We start from the raw sequence: 13,653 nt of genomic DNA on the forward strand, positions 1-13,653 counted from the left end.
ACGAAGGACATCCCACTTCAGGTAGACTCTCAGAAACTCAAGGACAGGTATATCGGACCGTTTCCCATCACCAAGGTCCTCAGCCCGGCCACAGTGAAGCTACGGCTACCAGCTTCACTGCGGATCCATCCTGTCTTTCACGTGTCACGAATCAAGCCTTACCACACCTCACCACTCTGCACCCCTGGACCTGCACCACCTCCTGCCCGGATCATTGACGGGGAGCCGGCATGGACCGTGCGTCGGCTCCTGGACGTCCGTCGCAAGGGTCGGGGGTTCCAGTATCTGGTGGACTGAGAGTGGTATGGCCCCGAGGAACGCTCCTGGGTGAAAAGGAGCTTCATCCTGGACCCGGCCCTCCTGGCTGACTTCTACGCCCGGCACCCGGACAAACCTGGTCGGGCGCCAGGAGGCGCCCGTTGAGGGGGGGGGTCCTGTTGTGTGGGCCGCTGAAGAGGAGGTACTGCTGGCCCACCACCACCAGATGGCGCTCTGCTTGGAGTGCGGGCTTCAAGCACGAGAGGGCGCCGGAACCAGTGGAGTGACAGCTGTCACATCATCACCACCAGCTGTCACTCATCTACGTCAACCTCCATAAAAGCCGGACTGCAACTCCACCTCCCCGCCGAGAAATCAGCTACCATACAGGTAACTTCTCTGCTGAATCTAAAAACCGAACAAAAGTCTGATCTCTTTTGCAGCCGTTTTCCTGTGACGGAGGCCTTGTCTGCTGTGTTGGCGTTTGGTGTGGACTGCGACGGCTTCGCCTCCCACCCCACCCAGATAAGTGGTTGTCTCAGGAGCTGTCCGAGTGTGTTATCGGAGGTGGAGGTTCTCCCTCCTAATTGAACACAGACTGTGGGATTACTGAGTGTGCGAACTCACACTCATCAAAAACTGTTTCTGTTCTCTGCCAGCAGTACCGGGTCTGACTGCTGAAGACAGTGGCCACCTCGGGCGCAGGGCTTGGCGGCTCCAGTGTTCTTCAGATCCGTTGGTGGTGGAAGCTGTGTGGGATCCGGCTCTTCTCGCACCAGACGTCTTCTATCTTCGAGCCTGCCACACGTCACCTGGTGTATAATTGACATTCTGCAATATTTGTATTGTCTGTACTTTGTTGTGCGCTTCACAACATTAAATTGTTAATTTTTGGCTATTCCATTGTCCGTTCATTAACGCTCCCTGTTGTGGGTCCGTGTCACGACACTTCCCAACACCTTTTTGCTAAAGCTTATAGTTAGGGCTGGATCAGGTGACCCTGAACCATCCCTTAGTTATGCTGCTATAGACTTAGACTGCTGGGGGGTTCCCATGATGCACTGAGTGTTTCTTTCTCCTTTTGCTCTGTATGCACCAATCTGCATTTAATCATTAGTGACTGATCTCTGCTCCCCTCCACAGCATGTCTTTTTCCTGGTTCTCTCCCTCAGCCCCAACCAGTCCCAGCAGAAGACTGCCCCTCCCTGAGACTGGTTCTGCTGGAGGTTTCTTCCTGTTAAAAGGGAGTTTTTCCTTCCCACTGTCGCCAAGTGCTTGCTCACAGGGGGTCATTTTGACCGTTGGGGTTTTTACGTAATTATTGTATGGCCTTGCCTTACAATATAAAGCGCCTTGGGGCAACTGTTTGTTGTGATTTGGTGCTATATAAATAAAATTGATTGATTGATTGACTGTACATGAGCAGGAGCTTTGTCTGCATAAAACTAACAATGGTGTGTCAAAGTTTGCCAAAAGGTCAAATTCAAGAGTCTGTTTTTAATCTTGCATGTTAATAGACAAAACAGTCTTTCTGCAATCGTGAAAAGACTCTTCTTGATTTAATGAGTTCTTTCTGTGCTCTGTAAAATGTTTTGGAGGCCAGCAAATCCTCTTTGACGCCCCAGTCGACAGGAATTCAAACATGATGTGTCAGTCCTTCTAATGAATGAACATTGCACTTTTATAAGGAGTTACGACCACACAAACGCACATTCTGGTTTGACATAAGACGATACTGTGCATTTTATGAGAACACAACATGGAAAAATTTTAATTAAACCACAACATCCAAACACAGCTGTTTTAAGTGTTTGGATAAATCAAGTGGATTATCTAAAATAGTGGACCCATGATTTTCTCTCTCCATGCATCCTCTCATTGTATCCACATTCTAGGAACCACAGATGAATACACACAAACACATTCCACCTTCAGCATGTCTGATGGCCGGTCACGCCTGTAAGGTTTCTCCCCTGTCCTTCTCTTATCATTCTGTCCCATACTGTTCACACTTCCACAAAACCAAAGAATCTTTTGTAGCGTTCCTAAACAGATTAGTTCAGCTGTGTCTGTCTTTTGGCTTTTTTAAACTGTGCTATGGATGTTTTGAAGGTTTAAAATGCTGGATCTTTGCCGCATCCTGTTGCTTCAATCTCGCTGATATTTCACTTCCATTTCTTACATTGTGTTTTGAAATAGTTTGACCACGCCTTGTTTTGACGTGTCGCCCAAATGAAATGATCACTTTGCTGTATTTCAGTACCAGATCTACAAAAAGAGATAAACTTACCAGAATGTAAATACCAGTGCCTAAGAAATTCAGGGAACCCTTCGAATTAATTGAACATGTGGCTGATATTCTGAATTACTGTTTGGTGCAATGACAGTGTGACAACACATGTTAAGTCTGTGTTGGCTCTTTAAGCTGTGCATCAAAAACAATGTTTGCAAAAACAGATGAATGATTTATCTGCACACAGCCAACACAGCAATAATGAATTTAAGGCATCAGAGGGCTGATGCATACCCTGCACGCAATACACACTACAAAATAAAACTACAATTAAATATATGTATGTCTATAATGGCATTTTTGACTGTGTATAACGTCATCATATTGAGGTCATTCATACTAATCAGTCACAAATATTTTGCTGATCAGTATATGCTTTAGATGGGCACATACTGCGTTGTTATGGGGTTACTTTTCATTGCTACACTGATGATACTCAGTTGTATATGCCGAAAACTGCTGGTAATCTCATACACATAAAATCCTTAGAGGATTGCTTTGCATCAGTGAGAAGCTGGATGTCCAGCAATTTCCTACTTTTAAACTCGGACAAGACTGAAATGATGGTTCTTGGTCAAGTGAGACATCAACATCAATTTGACCAGCTAACACTTAACCTAGGCTCATGTGTCATACATCACACTGACAAAGTGAGGGACCTTGGGGTGATTTTTGATCGTACGTTGTCCTTTGACCTCCACATTAGAAATATTATGAGGACTGCTTTCTTCCACCTGCGAAACATCGTGATTTGCCACATCATGTCTATGGCTAATACTGAGACCCTGATTCATGCATTTGTCTCTTCTAAACTGGACTACCGCAATGTTCTATTCTCTGGGTTACCGCAGTCCAGCATTAGGGGTCTCCAATTGCTTCAAAATGCTGCTGCCTGAGTTTTGACAAAAAGCAGAAAGTTTGACCATATTACACCCATTTTGGCATCTCTTCACTGGATTTCTGTCTCTGTGAGGTCAGATTTTAAGGTTCTGTTACAAACCTACAAAATTATTCATGGACAAGCACCTCCCTATTTAGCTGACCTAATTAAACCCTACGTACCACCCTGAGCTCTGTGTTCTCAGGGTGCAGTACTACTTTGTGTCCCTAGGTTGAATAAAAAGTCTGCGAGCCACAGAGCTTTCTCTTATCGTGTCCCTGTTTTCTGGAGTGATCTCCCTATGGACATAAAACAGTTAGATTCTGTAGAGACATTCAATTCAGACTTAAGACGCATCTATTCTCCCTCTTGTATGGCTAGCATACTGGCATGGTATGGAACTAAGCGTCTTCTCACTTTAATTCATCTTATTAGCAGTGGAACAGGTCTCAGCCTCATGTCATCTAAATTCTGGGTTTGTTAGTGAAGCTTAGGGCTAGCGGCTGATGATCACCTTAGTATTCTCTCTGCTTCCATGTCGATTTACTGCTGGTGAACTCATAATTTAGGTGCAGTTATTTCTGGTTGACCAATTTGGCCCTTTTTCTCTCTGTCTGAGGCACCGATGACATTGTGCAAGGCTAATGGCTGTGCACCACAGGGCACTGGACTGATCACGTGATGCCCTGGCTGAAGCTGATGCAACACACTGCAGTCTGCTTTTGGAATGTACTCTTCCAGAAGGACGGCTTGTGCTGCAGCCCACGGATGACGTGATGGATGGATGGATGCTGGCCTTGCACCCCAGAGCGCTAGATTTACCTCACGATGCCCTGCCTGTGGCACCAGTGACTGTGTGCCCTTCTCTATAATGCACTTTGTTTTTGATGCATGCTTGGTAAAAACTTGTATCTGTTAGAATGGCCTAAGCAGTGGGTCACCCCTCTGAGTCTGGTCTGCTTGATGTTTCTTCCTCAACATCATCAAAAGGAGTTTTTCCTTACCACTGTCGCCTGTGTGCTTGACCTAGGGGTTGGTGAAGTTGGACCTTATGCATGTGAAGCACCTTGAGGCAGCTTTGTTGTGATTTGGCGCTTTATAAATAAAATAAAATAATTTGAAATTGAAACTGAATTGAATTAAATTGATAGATAATACATTTATGCTTGTTGGTTGATGAGATTTGTAAAAAAAAAAAAAAAAAAAAAAGGGGTTTGAATAATGTTTGAATAATTGACCTTGTCCTTTGACATTTGACTAACCTACTCCTGTCTAATCACCTTGAGATCTATCCAATAATATTCCTGCCAACTTTGAGGGAAATCCTTAAAGGCCATTTTTGAGTTATTGAGTCACACACACACACACACACACTCACACACACACACACACACACACACACACACACACACACACACACACACACACCAGTGAAAACAATACCGTGCTTCCGCGCACGGGGTAATAACACTGTACTGACTGTAATGACTGTAGAACTGACTGCATATCTATGCTGTAAATCATGATGTTATCAAGGAGTTGTAACATACGTTGTATCAACCTAAATGAATATTTTGAAGTTTATTATAAAAAAGTAATCAAATGCTTTGATTTCAGGGTTTCTCTGCAGTTTTGGGCTTTTCTATTTTCCCTGTGCCCCCTGTGCTTCCCTGTCTGTCTCTCACTGTGCATATGTCTGTGTTTTGGGCAAGGCACTCCTCTTGCCCAGGTCTCTGTTTTTGCATACATGGATGTAATTTGTTCACCATCCCAGTTATTACTGCTTCAGGCATAAAGCTGCCACTAGCTCTCTCATTCCTCTAAAGTGTATGAACCCTGATTTTCTGCATGAGCACCACTAGTTTGTAAGTTTTGTTCCCTGCAGTTTTGTTCATCGCCTGTGTTCACTTCATAAGTTTGCTACAATTCAACTTCAATTTATTTTGTTCATATAGTGTCACATCACAACAAAGCTGCCTCAAGGTGCTTCACATAATTAAGGTCTAACCTTACCAACCCCTAGAGCAAGCACACAAGCGACAGTGGTAAAGAAAAACTCCCTCTGATGATTTGAGGGAGAAACCTCAAGCAGACCAGACTCAAAGGGGTGACTCACTGCTTAGGCCATTCTAACAGTTGCACGGTTTTACAAAATTTTACAAAGCTGAAGAAACAGAAAACAGGAACTCAAACAACACAACACAACTTCCAGCATTCCTCACGCTGTCAGTGGGCCTGTTCCCAATACAGGGTCAAATTCAAATGCAGATTGAAGCATGCAGCACCTGCTTCAGGCCTTGTATCTCATGATCAGTCCGACCCCATCAAATTTTCTCTGTATGTCTCCATGGTAGTGTAGGTCCAAGCCTCAGTATCTTGCAGAACACCACAGTACAATTTGTGATAATAGAAATCCTTGACCTGATCCCTGAGCTCTTCCTTCTGTCCTTGGTGTCCCACATATGGAACACAATATTCCTCCACTGTTTCAGGGGCATCTGATTTCAGTTTTGACTGTTAAATACTGTTTTTATTTAAATTAGTAAAAATAAGTTTAAAGTCAGAACAAAGCTGCCTACTGCAAGTACCAGAAAGGTTCCATATGTTCATGTGTCTGTTGAAAGCGTCACGTTTCTGTCCATCCCATTAGTGACACAAGATTTTCACTTTCTAGGATGACTGATCCACCTGAAATAAAATAATAGAATTTATTCCACAGTATTTAACTCAAATAATAAAGAAGCTGTTTTGTTTTTGTTTTTTTACCATTTCCCTGCACTTTTATTTTGAAGTCAGGAACATTAGATTGAAATTTCCAGTAAAGTGTTTTTCCTTATTTATACTTAAAGCTATATAGCCTTTAAAATTTCACAAAACTGAGAAATTTTATTTTCTGCCAAAATCCAAGCATTATAATGTAGGTGTATTTTTGTAATATGTTGCAATATTACAGCTCATTTTAATGAAGAGGACATATTTATCTGGGGGGAAATTCCATAATAAATATAGTCTTTCCTTAATTGGCGCCATGCAAACTAACTACAGCAGAAAGCTTGTGTGCACATGTGTGAGGTTTTGAGATTACCTGTGACCTATCTTGTGTTAACATCCATGAGAATTCTTGTACATTACTTCCAAATCTGCTAAATGCTGGTCATAGCATCTGCTCCTTTGAATTTCTCCCCCTCTGGGGTTGAAATTCTAAACTGTTTCCATGCAGCATGAGTTTTGAGCATGTTGGCAATATCATATTATGAATCTCTTATCTAAATGCTAAGGAATAAAATTATAGTGGTGCCAAAGAAAATTCTTTTTATGACTTAAATTAAAAAAAAACAGTGGCACTATACCTTTAAGATGTTTTTTTGTTGTTGATGTTGCTGCTAAATAAAGATACACTCAGACTGCGATTTTTGTTTTTGTTTTAGCATGATGAGGGCAGAAACTGTGGGAACCTGGGCTCCACAGGAGGTAAAGGCAGGTACCTAATGTTCCCTCACACCACAGACGAGGTGCGTGAGAACAATGATAAACTGTCTCCATGCAGCATTACATACATCAGCAAGATCCTAAAACTGAAGAAAGATAACTGCTTTGTGGGTGAGGAATTAAAACTATTTACACTGTTTGTCACAAAATATTTGTACTCGCTTCTGGGAAAATGTGCATGTATTTACTTTGGGTGATAGTTGTGTTCTTCTTGGACAGTCAGTGATCAGCCCATCTGTGGAAACCACATTGTGGAGGAAGGTGAGGAGTGCGATGTTGGTCAAAATGACAAAGACCTTTGCTGCTACAGCACTAAAGAGCCTGCAGGGGTGCAGTGCACACTCAAGCCTGGTAAAGCCTGCAGGTAGCCCTCATGCAAACACATGCCAGCAGTGGAGGTTCTACACTGAATTACTTCCCGGACGAGACCCCCTCCGGGTGCCCTCCCCCCCCCAAAAAAAATACTCAAAATCTTGCACAAACAGACATTATTTTTATTATTATTATTATTAATATTCATATTTTAGAAGTGCCCCTGAAATTGCATTTGAAATTGACGTCAAAAGATTGCAGGCTACAATATAAGTCTTATACAAAACATCCACGAATTGCTTATTTGAATAAACAGGCTCTTACATGCTAAATGTCTGTCATTAGACGTTTATTAATCTGTCTTTCAGGGAAGAACAATTAGCTCTTTTATTAAGGTGCATATTTGTCTCAACATTTAGTTTAATATTTAGCTTGATGTTTGTAAATATTAGGCTAAATGTGTAAATACTTAAGTTTTAGGTATGACAGAAATTTGATAATGTAATGTTTGCCTTTTTTCCTCCCTAGTTTTTGGTCTTCATCTGTGGATCAAAAGAAAATCTAAACTAAAATGTTACTAGAATTCTCATGCCAAAGAAATCAAATGTGATTCTTTTTCTCCATCAAATAAACCAGTTAATTATAAAGGCAAGTCTCATTTTAAATTTCATTATTATTATTATTATTATTATTATTATTATTTTGTCAATCTACATGACAACAAAAAGAGCGTTTCCAGCCGCTGGATAATTATTATAAAAATTGGATAACACACACACTTGCAGGCACACAAAAAAAGGTCACATTCAAGTCACTTCAGCTAGAAATGTGAACAGAGCTCCTGTCCTCTCCAGTGAGATTCAAACCTGTTATTCCACCCTGTCTGTCCACTTTCAAAAACCTTTTATTTCATAAACTAGCTGTCTGCCTCGTTTGCTGGAGTTCTGGTTCTGCTGCATCCTAAGTGGACTGTGGAGGTGGAGCAGCAGGGAGCAGGATGCTCCATCTAGAGATGCTGAGCAGAGCCCACAGCCCGGGGAGGAGTGTGCACCTGTCCCTGGTTATGCAGGAGACAACCGTTGAACATCTGTCACTGCTTCTGTTCTGTGCGCGTCAGCATGCAGGGGCACCTGCCTGCAGCTGCGTGACATCAATTTGCTAACCCCTCACACAGTGATATGACATCTGCTTTGAGACACAGAGTGATTTTTTTTAAGTGCTTGTTGTGCCGCTCCCCATATGTGTCATGAAAAAGTGTGCCCCAGGTGACTGCCCGGTTCACCCGTACCAAAAACTGCATTTGCATGCCAGACCTTCAAAATATGCAAAAAGACAGAATTTTTTATTATCATTATTTAAATTTAGTACGAGGGCTGTCAATAAAGTAACGGTCCTTTTTATTTTTTTCAAAAACTATATGGATTTCATTCACATGTTTTTACGTCAGACATGCTTGAACCCTCGTGCGCATGCGTGAGTTTTTCCACGCCTGTCGGTGACGTCATTCGCCTGTGAGCACTCCTTGTGGGAGGAGTCGTCCAGCCCCTCGTCGGAATTCCTTTGTCTGAGAAGTTGCTGAGAGACTGGCGCTTTGTTTGATCAAAATTTTTTCTAAACCTGTGAGACACATCGAAGTGGACACGGTTTGAAAAATTAAGCTGGTTTTCAGTGAAAATTTTAACGGCTGATGAGAGATTTTGAGGTGATTCTGTCGCTTTAAGGACTTCCCACAGTGCGAGACGTCACTCAGCGCTCTCAGCCGCCGTCGTCAGCCTGTTCAAGCTGAAAACCTCCACATTTCAGGCTCTATTGATCCAGGACGTCGTGAGAGAACAGAGAAGTTTCAGAAGAAGTCGGTTTCAGCATTTTATCCGGATATTCCACTGTTAAAGGAGATTTTTTTAATGAAAGACGTGCGGACGGGTCCGCGCGTCGGGACGCAGCCGCCGCGACGCTCCGCCACAGGAAAAACACCTCTGTTGAAAGCCTTAAGGACAAGTTGGAACATGTCATGCCTGTTAAACAATTTCTCATATACTCACTCCACTGAAAGCCATCAAAAGCCGCCTGGATTTTACAAATGGTTATCAACACGGAGGTGTTTTTCCTGTGCCGCCGCACCGCGTCGGCTGCGTCCCGACGCGCGGACCCGTCCGCACGTCTTTCATTAAAAAAATCTCCTTTAACAGTGGAATATCCGGATAAAATGCTGAAACCGACTTCTTCTGAAACTTCTCTGTTCTCTCACGACGTCCTGGATCAATAGAGCCTGAAATGTGGAGGTTTTCAGCTTGAACAGGCTGATGACGGCGGCTGAGAGCGCTGAGCGACATCTCGCACCGTGGGAAGTCCTTAAAGCGACAGAATCACCTCAAAATCTCTCATCAGCCGTTAAAATTTTCACTGAAAACCAGCTTAATTTTTCGAACCATGTCCACTTCGATGTGTCTCACAGGTTTAGAAAAAATTTTGATCAAACAACGCGCCAGTCTCTCAGCAACTTCTCAGACAAAGGAATTCCGACGAGGGGCTGGACGACTCCTCCCACAAGGAGTGCTCACAGGCGAATGACGTCACCGACAGGCGTGGAAAAACTCACGCATGCGCACGAGGGTTCAAGCATGTCTGACGTAAAAACATATGAATGAAATCCATATAGTTTTTGAAAAAAATTAAAAGGACCGTTACTTTATTGACAGCCCTCGTATTGCAAAAGAATCCAGGAAAAGATGCAACAGACAACTGCACTCAGACCAACTTTCCATTTGATCTTTAACTTTTAAAAGGTATTTTTTGTCAAGCATAGGAATAATGGAGTCAGATAGTCAGTGGGAGTGCAAAGATTTCCAAATAAACTCCATAAAACCTACTTCCTATTTAGTTCTGAAATTTTTGGCTCTGATAGATACCAGTGAGGATCAGTGAACCTCATGATTTAAGCCATGTTGGCATATTTTAACACACAAAACAATCAAAACAAAATGAAGAAGAACAACAAGCTAATCAAGTAGCTTGACCAGCCTTGCTTGCTAATCATAAGGTCACAATGGCAATAGAGATGAGTGTTTCTTGGATTCGAGGTCTCTGATTTTACCTGATTTTTGTGTGTGTATTTATATTTGCACCTTCTGTGTGTATTTATTTGTGTGGGTTTGTGCAAAAGTTTTCATTCATCCATATGTCAGTCCAAGTCAGGGCCTGTGCTGTGGGCAGGACTGTGGTTTCAAGTCAGCTGAGCAGGCCTGCGATGAAGAAACAGACTGTCAGGAAGAGAGTGTGTGTTCAGGCCTCTCGCCATTCTGTCCTGAGCCACTCACTAAGGAAAACCTAACCATGTGCAGTCAGGGAACACGGGTCTGCCTCAACGGGGTGAGACAGCCTCAATGACACACCACCAATGGTTCAATATTGCACAAAGAATTGTGTGTGTGTGTGTGTGTGTGTGTGTGTGTGTGTGTGTGTGTGTGTGTGTGTGTGTGTGTGTGTGTGTGTGTGTGTGTGTGTGTGTGTGTGCACATGTAATATTTTGAAATTTTGAATTGATTGATTGAACAAGAACAAGAAAAGACTCAAAGCTGATCCTTGGTGTAATCCTATATCCACCTTGAATGAATCTTTCATTCCTACTGCATATCTCACTGCTATCACACTGCCCTTCTACATGTCCTGCACTATCCTCACATCCCTCTCTGCCACTCCAGACTTCCTCATACAATACCACAACTCTTCTCTTGGCACCCTATCATAAGCTTTCTCTAAATCCACAAACACACAATGTAACTCTTTCTCACCATCTCTATGCTTCTCCATCAATACTCTCAGAGCAAACATTGCATCTGTAGTGCTCTTTCTCGGCATGAAATCATACTGCTGCTCACAGATCTTCACCTGTTTTCTAAGCCTAGCTTCTATTAGTTTTTCCCATAACTTCATGTTGTGGCTGATCAACTTTATGCCTCTGTAGTTACTGCAGCTCTGCACATCACTCTTGTTCTTAAAAATAAGAATCAGCACACTTTGTCCCCACTTCTCAGGCATCCTCTCACTTTCCAAGACTTTAATAAACAATCTGGTTAGAAACTCCACTGCCATCTCTCCTAGACATTTCCATGCCTCCACTGGAATCTCATCTGAACCAACTGCCCTTTCCACTCTTCATCCTCTTCATACACAGTAAAATCACCAGTGTTAAATTAACACTGACAGTGAACATATGGTCCCACTCTGACCAGAGTAGGACCATATGTACACTGGTCCTATACACACACACACACACACACACACACACACACACACACACACACACACACACACACACACACACACACACACACACACACACTGCCGGTGGTGTATGATTTCATTTCTTCTGTTCTCCATTTTTATTTGCTCTATTTTATGTTTCTCATCTCTTTCGCAGGTCTGTGCTGAGTCTGTGTGTGTGAAGCACAACCTACAGCAGTGTGACTGTCCTGGAAACTCCATGAAGGAGAAATGCCACATGTGCTGCCAGCAGCCGGGTAACCCAAATATTTATATTCTGATAATATATTTTATGAGAACCAAAACTTACGAAAAATCTAGGTAATCGGTTACATCAAATTTTTTAGTCCTGCCAACTTGTTCGGGTATACAGTGTGTATAAAATATGATATATTGTTCGATGTGTCCGTGACAGACCAGCCTGAAACGTGTGCCAGTACCACATCCTCTGTGCTGTCCCAACACTTCCAGAAAAAATCTTTGCCCCTGGTGGGCGGAGCTCCATGCTTTGGGAACCAGGGTTACTGTGACAAATTCCATGTGTGTCGTCTGCTGGATGCAGACGGTCCCATCGCCAGACTCAAGAACTCCATCCTCAAAATGAATGACTTTGATGACCTGGGAGAGTGGATGAAGGTGTGTACTTTGTTAAACTGCACTATATATATATATATCAATCAATCAATTTCAATCAATTTTATTTATATAGCGCCAAATCACAACAAACAGTTGCCCCAAGGCGCTTTATATTGTAAGGCAAGGCCATACAATAATTACGTAAAAACCCCAACGGTCAAAACGACCCCCTGTGAGCAAACACTTGGCGACAGTGGGAAGGAAAAACTCCCTTTTAACAGGAAGAAACCTCCAGCAGACCCAGGCTCAGAGGAGGGGCAGTCTTCTGCTGGGACTGGTTGGGGCTGAGTGAGAGAACCAGGAAAAAGACATGCTGTGGAGGGGAGCAGAGATCAATCACTAATGATTAAATGCAGAGTGGTGCATACAGAGCAAAAAGAGAAAGAAAGAAAGAAACACTCAGTGCATCATGGGAACCCCCCAGCAGTCTAAGTCTATAGCAGCATAACTAAGGGATGGTTCAGGGTCACCTGATCCAGCCCTAACTATAAGCTTTAGCAAAAACGAAAGTTTTAAGCCTAATCTTAAAAGTAGAGAGGGTGCAAAAAAGCAGTCCTACATATTTGTTTAATATGCGCTTTGAATGACATATCCTGATCAAAAATGACTCCAAGATTTCTCACAGTATTACTAGAGGTCAGTGTAATGCCATCCAGAGTAAGGATCTGGTTAGACACCATGTTTCTAAGATTTGTGGGGCCAAGTACAATAACTTCAGTTTTATCTGAGTTTAAAAGCAGGAAATTAGAGGTCATCCATGTCTTTATGTCTGTAAGACAATCCTGCAGTTTAGCTAATTGGTGTGTGTCCTCTGGCTTCATGGATAGATAAAGCTGGGTATCATCTGCGTAACAATGAAAATTTAAGCAATGCCGTCTAGTAATACTGCCTAAGGGAAGCATGTATAAAGTGAATAAAACTGGTCCTAGCACAGAACCTTGTGGAACTCCATAATTAACCTTAGTCTGTGAAGAAGATTCCCCATTTACATGAACAAATTGTAATCTATTAGATAAATATGATTCAAACCACCGCAGCGCAGTGCCTTTAATACCTATGGCATGCTCTAATCTCTGTAATAAAATTTTATGGTCAACAGTATCAAAAGCAGCACTGAGGTCTAACAGAACAAGCACAGAGATGAGTCCACTGTCTGAGGCCATAAGAAGATCATTTGTAACCTTCACTAATGCTGTTTCTGTACTATGATGAATTCTAAACCCTGACTGAAACTCTTCAAATAGACCATTCCTCTGCAGATGATCAGTTAGCTGTTTTACAACTACCCTTTCAAGAATTTTTGAGAGAAAAGGAAGGTTGGAGATTGGCCTATAATTAGCTAAGATAGCTGGGTCAAGTGATGGCTTTTTAAGTAATGGTTTAATTACTGCCACCTTAAAAGCCTGTGGTACATAGCCAACTAATAAAGATAGATTGATCATATTTAAGATCGAAGCATTAAATAATGGTAGGGCTTCCTTGAGCAGCCTGGTAGGAATGGGGTCTAATAGACATGTTGATG

General features: G+C 42.5%; 1 protein-coding gene across 2 annotated transcripts in view; it reads left to right on the forward strand.

The window, feature by feature from the left end:
* Positions 1–13,653, forward strand: part of si:ch1073-396h14.1 (disintegrin and metalloproteinase domain-containing protein 10) — a 121,356-nt gene that overhangs the window by 94,973 nt on the left and 12,730 nt on the right. For both annotated transcript variants that reach the window (XM_034179746.1, XM_034179745.1), the window contains exons 10-14: positions 6,860–7,031; positions 7,140–7,284; positions 10,418–10,601; positions 11,653–11,752; positions 11,911–12,131. In XM_034179746.1, the coding sequence (XP_034035637.1) occupies positions 6,860–7,031; positions 7,140–7,284; positions 10,418–10,601; positions 11,653–11,752; positions 11,911–12,131 (822 nt within the window). The remainder of the gene's footprint in view (positions 1–6,859; positions 7,032–7,139; positions 7,285–10,417; positions 10,602–11,652; positions 11,753–11,910; positions 12,132–13,653) is intronic.

This window comes from Thalassophryne amazonica, chromosome 10 (assembly GCF_902500255.1).
Source record: "Thalassophryne amazonica chromosome 10, fThaAma1.1, whole genome shotgun sequence".
Classification (NCBI taxonomy): Eukaryota; Metazoa; Chordata; class Actinopteri; order Batrachoidiformes; family Batrachoididae; genus Thalassophryne; species Thalassophryne amazonica.